This window comes from Bison bison, unplaced genomic scaffold, assembly GCF_000754665.1.
Source record: "Bison bison bison isolate TAMUID 2011002044 unplaced genomic scaffold, Bison_UMD1.0 scf7180017864201, whole genome shotgun sequence".
Taxonomy (NCBI): Eukaryota; Metazoa; Chordata; class Mammalia; order Artiodactyla; family Bovidae; genus Bison; species Bison bison.
This window is the reverse complement of record NW_011494773.1, coordinates 4,137,556-4,151,393: the sequence shown is the minus strand read 5'-3', so window position 1 is coordinate 4,151,393 and position 13,838 is coordinate 4,137,556. Positions and strand designations below refer to the sequence as shown.

The following is a 13,838-nucleotide window of genomic DNA, read 5'->3' as shown; positions in this document are numbered from 1 at the left end:
TAACTTGGTCTAGAGCACTAAGGGAAGAGAATACACCTTATTCTTGGAACTATTTTCCTCGTGGCCCTTTCCTCTCTTGCAGGAACGTTTTGGTCCTGGTGGCTGACAGTGATCCCTAAAAGACTTTTATTTCTCACTTTTACCTTCTGCCCTGATTGAAGATTCAGGAATGTGAATGTAGCCTGAACTGAACTTTTCCATTTCAGAAACTTTTCCATTTTAGTGACTATCACAATAGTCACTCCCCAGCACTGGGGTCAGATGTCAGGTAATGGACATGCCTGCATGATCTCGGTAGTGAAACCCACAGGGAACCTGATCCAGTTCTCCCCTCTAGGACCTCTTCTGTTTGAGGGAGTTTTAGGCCAAGACACTCAGAATCTGAGTCTCTGATCTCCCACCAATCCTCCTCTATACACTCTCTGTTCTAGTTGAACTTGGCTATCTCTCTAGGAATCATCATCTCTGACTTTGTCAATTTAGCTTTGTACATTCAACCAACCTGAAATTTGTTCCTTTCTCCATGTATCCAAGACTTGGAAAACTCTCTCCACGAGACCTAAGCCTCCATGAAAGGAGTCCTAGAGACACGGAGAGGGACATGTTCACAACTGAGTCCAGTTCATCCACTGAGGCTCCAGGTGCACGTGTGAAGCCAGAGCCTCCAGTCCAGAGTAGCCACTGAGTGACCTCAGCCAGTTTGATGTAAGGCAGAAGAATTGCTTTGCTATTTTCACAGTTGTTCAGTCACTAAGTCATGTCTGACTCTTTGCAACCTCATGGAGAGCTCACTAATCTCCTCTGTCCTTCACTGTCTCCTGGAGTTTGCTCAAATTCATGTCTATTGAGTCGGTGATGCTATCTAAACATCTCATCCTCTGCCTCGCCCTTCTCCTTTGGCTTTCAGTGTTCTGAGCCCTGCCCAAATTTCTGACCCATAAAACTATGAGATCTAATGACATCATTGTTTCAAGCTACTAAATGATGACAGGTTGTCTCCACAGCTAGGTAACCACAACACATGTGACCTCCCCAGGGTCGCTTAGCTAATATGAAGAGGATACTAGATTCCACGCTCAGGCAATCTGATTTCAAGTACATACATTTCATCAGTCTTATGGACGGAGGAGCCTGGTAGGCTGCAGTCCATGGGGTCGCTAAGAGTCAGACACAACAGAGCGACTTCACTTTCACTTTTCACTTTCATGCATTGGAGAAGGAAATGGCAACCCACTCCAGTGTTCTTGCCTGGAGAATCCCAGGGACGGGGGAGCCTGATGGGCTGCCGTCTATGGGGTTGCACAGAGTCGGACACGACTGAAGCAACTTAGCAGCAGCAGCAGCAGCATAGTTTTACCACTGGGGGTGGGGGGTAAATTAAATTGTCCAAAGCCCAGTGATCATCTTAGAGGGAAAATCTTCCATAAGCCATGCCACTTCTGATTGTTAAATGATAAAGTACATTATAAAGCCTATCTTGTTTTCAGATTTATTCAACAAATGTTTATTGAGCACCTACTAAGTGCCAGATCTTTATTTGAGAATTATCACCCATCCATTTGCTTTCTCAATGTATCCACCTCTTCTCTCAATCTTAACTTTCTTTTTCAATCAGGGGAGTAACCAGAGACATCCTTCTTAATGTAGGGTAAAGACTTAATGCTTGGCACCACAGCTGTGAGTAATTGCACATAGTCCATGTAATTCACAAGTATTTTGTAACACACTAGTGCATTAGAAAGATCAAAATGCTAATTATTTCCAGGAGGCTGGAGCATTAGAGGGCCATCAGTTCAGAAACTCTTTGTTCACCTTCACACATGGCTAAGAGCATCACTAAAAGCACTTTGCAGTTTTCCTTTGATCTGAAATCAACATTATCCAAGGTCTATTAGAAATGAACTGTTCAAATGATTTTTTTTTAACCTTATGCTTAAAGAAATAACTGGTGGATTTTTAAATAACCGGATATTTATACTTGTGAATGTACATGCTTATTTTGTTTCTCCTGGAAGAGTCAAATTTTAGGGCAACTCTACTCTAGCAATATTATCAAAGCCAAGGAGGACAGAACAGAGTCACTTGGAAATGGCTCTAAGATTTCACACATAGGTGAAAACGTGGATGATGAATCTATAGACATGAAATCCAGTCTTCCTCACCTCTTTTTTTTTCCTGCAGATTTCTTAGAGATCAAATTTTTTAAATCAAACTAATTTCTTTTTAATTGGAGGATGACTGCTTTACAATATTGTGTTGGTTTCTGCTATACATCAACCTCCATCCCACCTCCCACACCATCTCACCCCTCTAGATTGTCAGGGAGCATTGGATTTGAGGTCCCTACATCATACAGCAAATCCCCCCGACTATCTATTTTACATTTGGTAATGTATGTTTCAATGCTACTCAGAGGTCAAATCTTTATGAATCCATTTCATCCAGGAAAATCAGCTGGCTCACACAGGGCACATTAGAACTTCAGAGAGTGACTTTCTTCACCCAAAGTCTTTACAGTCTGGAAACTGTCTAAAACCCTGGATAGAATCTAAGGGTTGTTGGGTCCACATGCCTAACACAAGCTTGATGTGATCTACAGAATGTACTTAAGGAGCAGACTTGGAGACAGGCAGGCTATTGAGTTTTATGTGTGCGGGTGTTCACTGTTGATAACCTTTTTTTTTTTTAATTCACTAAACATTTTATTTTGTTTTGGAGTATAGCTGATTAACAATGTTGTGATGGTTTCAGGTGGACAGCAAAGAGACTCAGCCATACATATACATGGATCCATTCTCCCACAAAGTCCTTCCTATTCAGGATTCCACATAACACTGAGCAGAATTCCATGTGCTATACAGTAGGTCCTTGTTGGTTATCCATTTTAAATGGATAGCAGCGTCTACCTGTCCATCCTAAGTTTTTTCCAGAGTCCAAGGCAAAGTTCTTATGGCTGGTTGGCCGAACAAAAAGTGCAAAACCCTTGGCATAGTTACTTCGTTTAGCTAATCTTTACAAAGAATATGGGGCTTTTAAATCTCTCGTTCCAATCTATTCCAATTCTGCTCATCTGTTGGCTTTTCTCCAATAGCACTTTATGGTTTTATACACTCTTAAGAACAACAAGCATCAACAGGTTTATAACTCATTTTTATAGCCTTGTCCTTAGAAGCAAAAGGAAAGCCATGCAGATGTGATCCAATTATTACTGGACTAAAGGAACAGAGACACATCAGAAAGAAGCTGTCAGAGATGACCAGCTATCCACAGCTGCTGTTCTCTAAAATGACAATAGGTCCAATGATGTCTAGAGTCAGAACTGCTTACAAGACTTTTGTACCTTCTAGCCTAAGCTTTCTTAGTTTGTACAAATACTTAATCTACTCCCATTTATGTATTTGCCCCTGGAGGGAAAGCCCAAAACTGATCATTATTATGGCTTGGTCCCTGAATCCCCATGTAACATTAAATCCTTCTGAGGTCAGTAAAAACATGGCCTCGAAAAAGACTACAGGACCATCCATCCCTGCGAAGAAAAAGCCATTTGCTCCTCTGCTTCCCACAGAGTTAGTGGAATGCATTCTGACAGAAGCAGAACCAGACCTGTGCAGACAGAACTATCCTTTCACCAACAATAAGCAGATCTGCTCTAGAGCTATAGAGAGTCATAATAGAAATATATATTGCCTTTTATCTTCTTTTCAGTGAGTAGAGTGAAGTGTCAGGAGTTATTGCTTTAATATCAGTGGAGAAGAAGCTATTATTTTTGAGCATGTACATAGGTCTGAATGTAACAACATGTGCAACTCTAAGACTGTGAAATAACAGGCTTCTCAGTAGCCTTTCTAAAACACGTAACATTGTACTGATAGCATCATCTGTGAGTCAGCTTCCGACTGTTCCTGTGGAATCATGTAAGGAGGTGTCTGGCTGTGTCTACTCAAAGACAAGGGAAAAGGAAGACAATTCTACCACTACCTAACTCACATAAAATTAATTCAGAAGAACGAGAACACATCAGAGATTTAATTGATTATTGACTTTAGGTTTACCAGTGCCCAGTGAAATCAATGGAAAGGTGATGTCAAATACTCCATTGAATCCCTGGATAATGTCTTAAACCAAGAAAGGACAAGTACTGATCTACTGAATCTCCTACAGACACTAACCAGGCTAAGGGTCAATTCCCCATGAGCAATGCTGCTGCTGCTGCTGCTGCTAAGTCGCTTCAGTTGTGTCTGACTCTGTGCGACCCCATAGACGGAAGCCCACCAGGCTCCCCCATTCCTAGGATTCTCCAGGCAAGAATACTGGAGTGGGTTGCCATTTCCTTCTTCAGTGGGTGAAAATGAAAAGTGAAAGGGAAGTCGCTCAGTCTTGTCTGACTCTTAGTGACCCCATGGACTGCAGCCTACCAGGCTCCGCCATCCATGGGATTTTCCAGGCAAGAGTACTGGAGTGGGGTGCAATCACCTTCTCCGCCATGAGCAATTGGAATGTATTATTTTTTTGCCAGAGCATTTAAGGCTAATAATTCAACTTTATACCCTCTAATATCTAGATTTATGAGAAGCCAAAGTGATCAGCAAAGCATTAAGCTTTAGCTTGGCTACAATTACTTTTAAGTGACAAAACAAAAACATTAACAAAAACTAAGGACTCCCTACATAGTTAAACTCAGACCTTCAAATTTGCTAATATAATTAGGATTTTGGTCAATACAATGTAAAAGAAACAAAGTAGACCAAAAATAACAAGTGATTAATCAACACTTATAAAATACAAGTATTGCATTTTATAAAGATTGATGGAAACTTCAGCTTCATCTACTCTTGACTTAATGCTACTCCATGGCCTCAGAAATGAACAATTCATGTCCCAATAGTAAGTCATCAGGAGGATGCAAATAGAATTTAACTAGAATATAGTCTTTCCTGTGATAACAAATGTTCCTTTCCTCCTTATCTTTGTCTGCTGTTGAAAAGAAAGGTAATAAAATGAGAGGAGAGAGTATGTCACAGTGAAAATGTTCTCCATCTCTCACCTTGAATAACAGCTTTACCATTTCAGTGATGGATATAATAAGAATAATAACCCATGCGTGCACACCAGACATTCATAATTTCTTTATCAATTGCTTTGTCTTTCTCTACTCCTGGGTGTTACTACTATGAGCACCTGTAAGTGTCCTTCCTACAAACATAGTAATTCAGACACTTCAGCTACAAAGCAACCCTGACCATGATAGCAATGTCTCAAAGACAAAGATGCAGAGTCAAGGAAATGTTGGAAAGAGGCTTACCTGAATGCTGGCGGTAGAGCGATTCTTGCGGGTCGTGGTCGTAGCCATTGTAGTGGTGGTCTCCATGACAGTGGTAGACATTTCTGGTGGCATGGAGGTCGTCTGTGTTGTTCCCAAGATTGATGGGACTTCTCCCACCAGCCGGACACTTCCATTGATTTTAATATTGGGGTTGTTCTCAGCCGCCATGTTCAGTACTTTCAAACCATCATAATAGAGCCCAGAAAGCTGGCCTTGGAAGAGGCGTCCTTTGTCCTTTCCGCCAATAGCTATTTGCGCCTGGGTGTTGAAGATGGTTAACTGCCGGCCTAGTGGGTTGGGTGGAGGAAACATCATTATTCCCATACATTTTTCTCTGTTTGCCTTACCTGGTCTGAATGGACCAGACATCAAAACAGGCTTCCTTGAGCAACTGAAGGGGAGAAAATTGGATAGCAAAAATTCAGTATAGGTATTGGCAAGTAACAAAAATTCAATCTCGACATTGGCAAATAACATTTCCCTATGTTTATCTCTTCCACTGTCTAGCTGAATATCCTAGACAACCTGAATAATTGAATGTCTACTTCTTTATTGTGAAGCAGGAGAAATCTTGCTTCAATGACGAGTGGTATTGCAGTCTTCCAGGGTATACAGTTGTGGATGACAGAAAAAGAAAACAACCCAAATCAGGTAATTATAATAATAAATCATAAATACCTATTGTACTGACTTTTTTAACCTACAAAGTAACATATGTAACATAATGAAAATGATGAAGAATATATAGGGCAAATAAAAACTCAGTGGGGTAACTCAGAACACTGAAAAAACTAGGTCTGATAATTAAATTAACTGAAATTAAATTAGATTTTAATTAAGAGACCTGGAGCTATTGTGTACTTATAAAAATAAACACCTCTAGGAAATAAAAGATTTCCTAGAAATTTTGCTAATGTATAATATTCTATCTGTACTTGCTATTTCATAAACTTCATGACAGATTATTTTCTGTCTTTATTCATTTGGGGAAGGGGAGAGACCATGGTCACACACATATTAAATCTCTCTCAAAGGTATGGAAAATAAGTAGGCATTGATCATGTCAGCGATAAAGGGGGAAAGAAAAATGACATCATTCAAAATCAACGAATTTTAAAAGGAGGGATGCTGCTAAGTCACTTCAGTCGTGTCCGACTCTGTGCGACCCCACAGACAGCAGCCCACCAGGCTCTGCCGTCCCTGGGATTCTCCAGGCAAGAACACTGGAGTGGGTTGCCATTTCCTTCTCCAATGCATGAAAGTGAAAAGTGAAAATGAAGTCGCTCAATCGTGTCCGACCCTCAGCGACCCCATGGACTGCAGCCTTCCAGGCTCCTCCATCCATGGGATTTTCCAGGCAAGAGTACTGGAGTGGGGTGCCATTGCCTTCTCCAAAGGAGGGATAGGTGTTAATAAAAAAGGCAACACATAAAACACCTTAAATGATATACGGGCATGTTAACGGATTGAAGACACAGTAGCTCACCTTATTGCTAGTTCCTATTTGGGGGACCATTTATGGTCTGTGCACAGAAAACTATCAGAATGAAATCATGGCAGAACAGAGAACGGTATAAGTCAACTATGCCCCAACTATCCCTATTTTAAAAAGCTTTTCTTAAGCTTGAGATCTTTCACAGAAAGATCTAGCTTTTGAAGGACAAAGCCTTCTATTCTATTGTTTCTCCAGATTATTTGTCTGATTTTCCATATGGAGAAAGAGGGAAAACTTTTTTTTTAATGGAATTAAGTTTATCCTTTTTGAATTTTTCCTCCATTTTAGTTAGCGATCTAACAATGCTCCAGTCATCCTTAATCTTGCTGGAATTATTTTAGCTATTAATGACTGAAAACAATGTTCTATTATACTCAACTGTTTAATTGAAAGGAGTATGTTTTTTTAAAGACTGAGATCTTTGCTCTATGATCTCTAATATGAATAGAGACATACTGTGATATTTAGGCTTGTAACTTCTACAACTATTATTATATGGTGTTTAAAGTCTATATGTGCTGTGTGTGTGCTAAGTCGCTTCAATCACGTCCAACTCTTTGCAACCCTATGGACTGTAGCCCACCAGGCTCCTCTGTCCATGGGATTCTCCAGGCAAGAATACTGGAGTGGGTTGTCATTTCTTTCTCCAGGGTTCTTTCCAACCTAGGGATTGAACTCGTGTCTCTTATGTCTCCTGCATTGGCAGGCAGGTTCTTTACCACTAGCACCACCTGGGAAGCCCTTAAATCTATATAAAGATTAGTACCCTTGAATTTCTAGTATATAATCCCGTCTCAATTCTACTGGAATCCCTTCTCAATGTATAAAAATGGGTGAAATGGAAGAGCTAGAAAAGGGAAAACACCTCTACTCAGTGGGAACTCTGTACAAGAGCCCAATCCACTCATCAGGCAACTCTTAAGGGCATATTAGTCAAGAATGGTTGATAAATAATACCCCTTTGGGAGCTTTAAACACTACACTATGGAGAATTGGCCAGATAATTTTGTTATAGTGAAAATAATGTCTATAAAAATACGTGGAGCATGGAAATGGAATCTGTTGGCTTTAAAAACAAAATTGCCCAGATCCTAAGGGACTAATCAAATAGATCTAATAGATTTCCATTTCTTTTCCCATCAATTCCTTCAGTGCCCTGTGCACACACATCATTGCCTGTTCTTTGACCTCTCATTTTTCATATGAGATGCAGCAAAAAGTTCAATGCACAGTAATGCTGGGTAATGGCCTGGAGCTCATACCTCATTACTATTTAGTTTTTTGACAACAGCTTTTTTCCTGGGAGCCCTAAGCTTACTACTGAAAGAAATGCCATGATGGAAGGGGAGAATAAACATGCTCTCAGCTTTGCATAGGCATTTGGAATAGCTTAACATAATAAAAAGTTGCCTAATAGGAGAATTGTAGGGCTTAAGTTTAGTGTCTTGCACCAGATAGCCCCAATGCCATAATATCCCTTCCATTCACATAACTGTTGGCCAACCATAATATTTATTCATTGCCTTTTTTATATATAGCCCAGCACTGAAGATCAGTTGATGCTTATAACTGACTACAGTAGATTTTGCATTTCTAATATTCCCAGAAGTACTCCACATCTATAATGGTCTTCATCTTATTTTCCTAGTGATGTTATTCTGCCTATGCTTACAAATGAAAGGAAGGTCAGAGAGAATTGAAATGCAAAGTTGAATTACACTGGCTAGAAATGATGGATCTCCTTTATTCCAGTTGCCATGGTTCACTCCAAAAAGTGGTCTCTGCTTGTTCAAGACAGACCCAAGTGTGGAGCAAGGCAAGACATTTCCTGGGCTACACAATTAAACCACAGCTTCATTTCTGGCTATTCCTGCTTTCACAGAGAGATCTGACTAATCATTTCTTGAGAACAAGACACTGGTGGGGTAAATTGGGAAGGAGTGTATATGTTTCAGGTATCCATCATGCCATAGGAAGTATTTGGGTCTTTGTTTATTTGTCTGTTTCATGGTTTATTTCTGACTGGATCTGCTTTTGTTATGTTCTAAACCCCTTTCCCGGCCCTCTGTACCTTAGATTAGGTGGTTAATAGTAATGCTGGCAGGCACTAAAGGAACTGTGGGATATTCAAGTCTTCTGCTATCTTTTCCTCTGATCAATTTCACTCTCTCAAGGAAGCAGGAGTAAGTGAGAAACAATCATCACGACCCTCTCCCTGCGAAGGACATAAGGGACCCACCGCAGAACATTTACCATCTGCCCAAGATTTCTCAAAATCAGTGCCAGGTCTCCTTATTGCCACTCATTATGATCAATCGTGTTTCTTTCTTTTTTATTTTTAATAAGGGATGACCACTATTCTATCTATATTACAATCTGATAATGGATTCCAATCTATCACCAATAATATAAAATCTGACTACAATACCAGTACAGGCTTTGTAGCAGGTTATTTGGTGTTTTGTTTTGGGTGCCCATCCTCTTGGAAGTCGTTAAATGCTCCCTTATTTGGACACCAAGTTCACATACTGCTTAAATTAAATCTTTGCATGTTTCCAGTCAGTGTTGCACAAAGACTAATTAATTAAACCTCAGAACACCCTTGGGGAATAGGCAGTATTATTTCTCCTCTCCTCAGATGGGAAATCTGAGATATAAAGAGGTTAAGTGGATTGTCTAAGGTCAGAAAGTCAGTCAATAACAGACAGCGCCAGAAAACAGGCGAGGGAATGCTGTGACTCACATCTCTCCAATGACAGAAGCAACTGTTTCTGCCCAAGTGACAGAGCAGTCCAAGTCCTTACTAATGCCTCTGCCTAATCATCTTTCCAGATTCACCCTTTTCTAACTCCTTGTCCTTGCAAGGTCTTTGGTATACATTTTCTATTTCTATAAAGGGAAAGTTGGCTAGACAGAGGAAGAGATAAAGCAATAGAATGAATAGATGTTACTTACCTAAATGAAACAAAAAAGTGATTTTGGCTAAAAGAATGTAGAAGAGAGAACCCCCCAGTTTGCACAGAATTCTTTTCAATATTATTTGCATATATAAACATACATACTCAGTTAAGAAACAAATTCCTCCCTTCCTCCCATCCAAACCACCCCTACCCAGTCCCACCCATTCAACCTCTATTGTGTGTTTGGAAGCATCCTTCTATATAAAAGCCAACTGATAACAATGCTATTGGAAGAACAACTAAAAGCCTACTAATAACTTTAAAATGATTAATACAAATGAAAATGCCTGGCATGCTATTGAACTTAGACTTCAAAAGGCAATGGAGTAAAATAAAATATTATTAACATAAAATTGAAAGAAACAAAAAATAAATTTTCTCAGGCACATGAGACTCAGACATGCATCTAAGTTGTCTTTTCCTTTTTAAGAAGTGAGGCAATCATCATCTCTAATGTTAAAGGGACTTTATGAGCTGGTGATTACTAAACAAAATTATTTGCTTTTTAGAGTTATTCTTAATTTATTTTTAATTAGACCACGTACGTTAAAAACAGGGCAAACAGTTAAGACTCAGTGAGGATTTTCCGTGTTTAAAGTTCTGAATGTTTTCACTCAGCTTGCAACTGCAGTAGTCCTTTGTCTTTTTTTTACGTTGCATATTAACATACCCCATTACTTTTTATAAATAACTCAATCAAATCTCTACATATTTTAAAAACTCACTTAAGATCTCCTTAAGAAAACAAACAAACAAAAAAAAAACACCTCAAACTACAAGAGTAGCTACTGGCTCAGGAAAAAAAAAAAAAAAAACAGTCACCAGCTTGTTCAAGTCAGAAGTCTTTCTTCATTGAAAGACAATAGTTTACCTCCCAATGAAGAGGAGCCACACAGAAAATTCTAACATCACATGTAACCGCTGCCCTCTTTCATTAACCAAGTGGTTGTTTTCTTTGGCAAATGAGAAACTGCTGTTTTGCCTTCCATTAACCTTTCATTTTCCAACTCCTTATACTTTTGTTGCATAAGTATCAAATACACAAGGGTACCACGCAACTGAAGTGTAGAATACGTTTATTTATTTATTTATTTTTAGTTTCCATCAGTAACTAGGATGCCATTAACCTCTTAGGAAATATATTTGCCTCTGCAAGTTTAATTCTGAAGGCAAAATCCATCCTTCTCATTCTTTCCTTGTTTAAAAACAAATGTTAAAGAACATGGCTCCCCTTATAACATTTGTTTAAGCAGTTTAAATGACGAGTCAATCTATGATTTTTTTGTTGTTGTTGTTGATGCTAACCATGCTACAGATAGTAAAGCCAAAACAGCCTCAAGATGTAAGTTTAATAAGTTCTTTTGAAATTTCTTTAGAAAGCTCTGGTATAAGAGGTAATTTAAAACAAATTAACAAATAATGTCATGCAGTGGTTAAATTGCCATAATACATTTCTTTTTTTTAGAGGTTCCTGGAATTTCTTGTTGGTGGTTGTCATGCTGATAGAAAACTAGATGTTAGTCCCTTTAACTGTATTTTAATGGCAATGTATTATAGCATGATTTATCAACATATGGCAGGTGGAAGCTGACACAAATTATAATGAAAATTAAAACAGTCATTTATGCAGCAGGCGATTATCATTTAAGGAACATTTATTTGCAGGCTTTAAAAATGAGGGTTTAGAGTCAAATGATTTTAAAATGAAAGTTTTAACGACAGTTACCTTTTTCCTGCAGCCACTCTTCTACGGGCCGGTTATATTTGAAGGGGATTTTCTGTTTTACCATTTGGAAGCGTTCATTATCAGTGTTGCCTTTAAAGTTTAAAAAACAGCTTAAAGAACAATCTGAAAAGTCAATAAGTCATTCAAAAACATCCTAGGTTTTTGGTGCGTTTTATGAAGCTTTTTAGAGATAGACAGCAATTTATCTTTAGTGGGGGTGGAGTCGAAGTCACTCTGCCCTTGGTTGACAGGTTTGAGGTCAGGTTATTCTTAGCTATGCCGTGCTCCATCAAGTTTTGGGAAAGTGGCTGGGGATGAGCATCCGTGAGAGGTGTGGCCGTTTACAGAAAGGTTTACCCTCTCTCTTCTCCATCTCTCTCCAACCATACCTTGATTGGGTCAATGGAGGAACAAGGACCCCCTTGACTTGTGAGTATCAGGACCCTCGGTGGTGTCTCAGTCACACATGTTCCACACTCACTTTACTGTATCCCATCAGAATACAGTAAAGAACGGAGCCCTGCACTTCCTTATTCTCCTCTTAAGTGTTTGCAACTGCTCTACCTTGCCAAAGAAAACAATTTAAGCCTTGATGGCCAACAGAGACTTCTTATTCCATAAAGTGGGGCCCTGGCATCCCATTGCCTATGTAAAATAGGTAGAGTACTACATGGAAATCTTTTCATCTCTATCCCTTGGTCCAGATCTGTTCCATATTTTAAAATCAGAGGAACTCCCAACTAAACATCTGTAAATAAAAGCAGCTATACATTTAGTGGTATAGCGTTTCCAGGCCTTTGAGCATCTATATTTTATTAGTACCAATAGACACAGGTTTTATAAGTTTACCTAGTCTTGCTGTCTTCCTTACTAGGAGAGGTCCTTCCTGAATATGTCTCCATTCAAAAAGCCTGGTAGGGATACTTCTTCTAAGCATGAAATATCTAATTAATTTCAAGGCTCAAATATAATGCTTTTAACTGTGAGTATGCCCCCTTTCTTCCCTTTGTAAATGTTATTACCACCCCTGGATGGTTTGTCTAATTAGGACAGACTTGGAGAGTGGTGTTGTGAAGATATACCCCTAATGAATATGCTTCAAAACACAAAATAATGAAGCCATGCTTTGGGAACTCTACTGTCTTATCAACCAACCTCACGGAGATCAAACAGAAACTAGTGAACTTCTAAATTACTTCTGCCTCTTAGCCTTCTAGTATTGGAACTTCAGGAAGCCCAATCCAGATCACCAGTGTTAAAAATGAAATAAAAATCTCAAAATAGGTGGTTTGAAAGCAATTCATAAATAAGTGTAAAAGCTAGAAAGAATATTAGAATGGCATGTAGCACCAGGTGGATAAAAGCTTGCCCCAGTATTTCCATCTCTGGGCCACCTGCATGTCGGAGTTTTTATTGGTGGAGAAGATTCTGCATGTGGTCAGACTAGTACCTGCCTTCTGTGAGAGGCAGAATGGGAGGGGTAGCAGTACTGGGTACATTTAAAAGATTTCCCATTCATTTCTCCTTTGAACAAATTAGTCTTAGGAGCTGACTCATTATTCTTACTCCCCAGGAGTAAAAACAAACAAAAAGCTCATCAAAGAGGAGACTGTGGATCTGTTTCCAGCTTACATCATGAGACCCTATCTGGTTGGCATCAAGCCTAATATATTAACATATCAAAGGACAACATGTAATGAACGGAAAGAACAACTAACAATTTTGGATTGCAGTATATAATTTAAAGTTTTCCTCCAAGTGTTATTTCTCACAGAAGAAAAAAAAAAAGAGAGAGAGATAGCTAGGAGCCAAAATAGAAAAAGGTATCTTAATTTCTTGGTGTTTCAATAAGCCCACGGTTAAAAAAAAAGGTAACTTTATGTTAACGTAAATAAATACCTATGAGACCATTATATGATCATCCTGGTAGATCTGATACACAGAAGTCTACTAATCCAAAATAAAGTTGGGCTAATTTTCACATGTCCTAATAGAAAAGGAAGATGCGCTTTTCTGAAAAGAACGTATGTCTCTGTAACTCTTAACTCTACCCTACAGGAGACAGCTACACAAGGGATATATATCATCCATCTTCACAAGCTTTGACCTCTCTCAAGTTTTAGTCACAACAACATACCGAGAAATGCCAAAAGGATTATGCCAGATTCACCTTGAATATATTCTATTACTTTGGGTTTTCTGTAACTGTCATTGGTGCAATATTAAGTGTAGCAATGACCTTTTCCCACTCTCTGTAGAATGGATTAGTGAAGTCAATAATGAAGAGAAAGCTAAATATTCTTAGTACCATGCAAGGCAAAATATGAAGTACTG

At 39.0% G+C, this 13,838-nt stretch overlaps 1 protein-coding gene across 7 annotated transcripts in view; it reads right to left on the bottom strand.

The window, feature by feature from the left end:
• Positions 1-13,838, bottom strand: part of NRXN3 (neurexin 3) — a 1,738,382-nt gene that overhangs the window by 166,307 nt on the left and 1,558,237 nt on the right. For 4 of the 7 annotated variants that reach the window (XM_010844399.1, XM_010844401.1, XM_010844402.1 and 1 more), the window contains one exon: positions 5,303-5,610. In XM_010844399.1, coding sequence (XP_010842701.1) covers positions 5,303-5,610 — 308 coding nt within the window. Of the gene's footprint in view, positions 1-5,302; positions 5,611-11,504; positions 11,595-13,838 lie in introns of all 7 variants that reach the window. The other 3 variants (XM_010844398.1, XM_010844403.1, XM_010844400.1) reach the window with 2 other exon arrangements.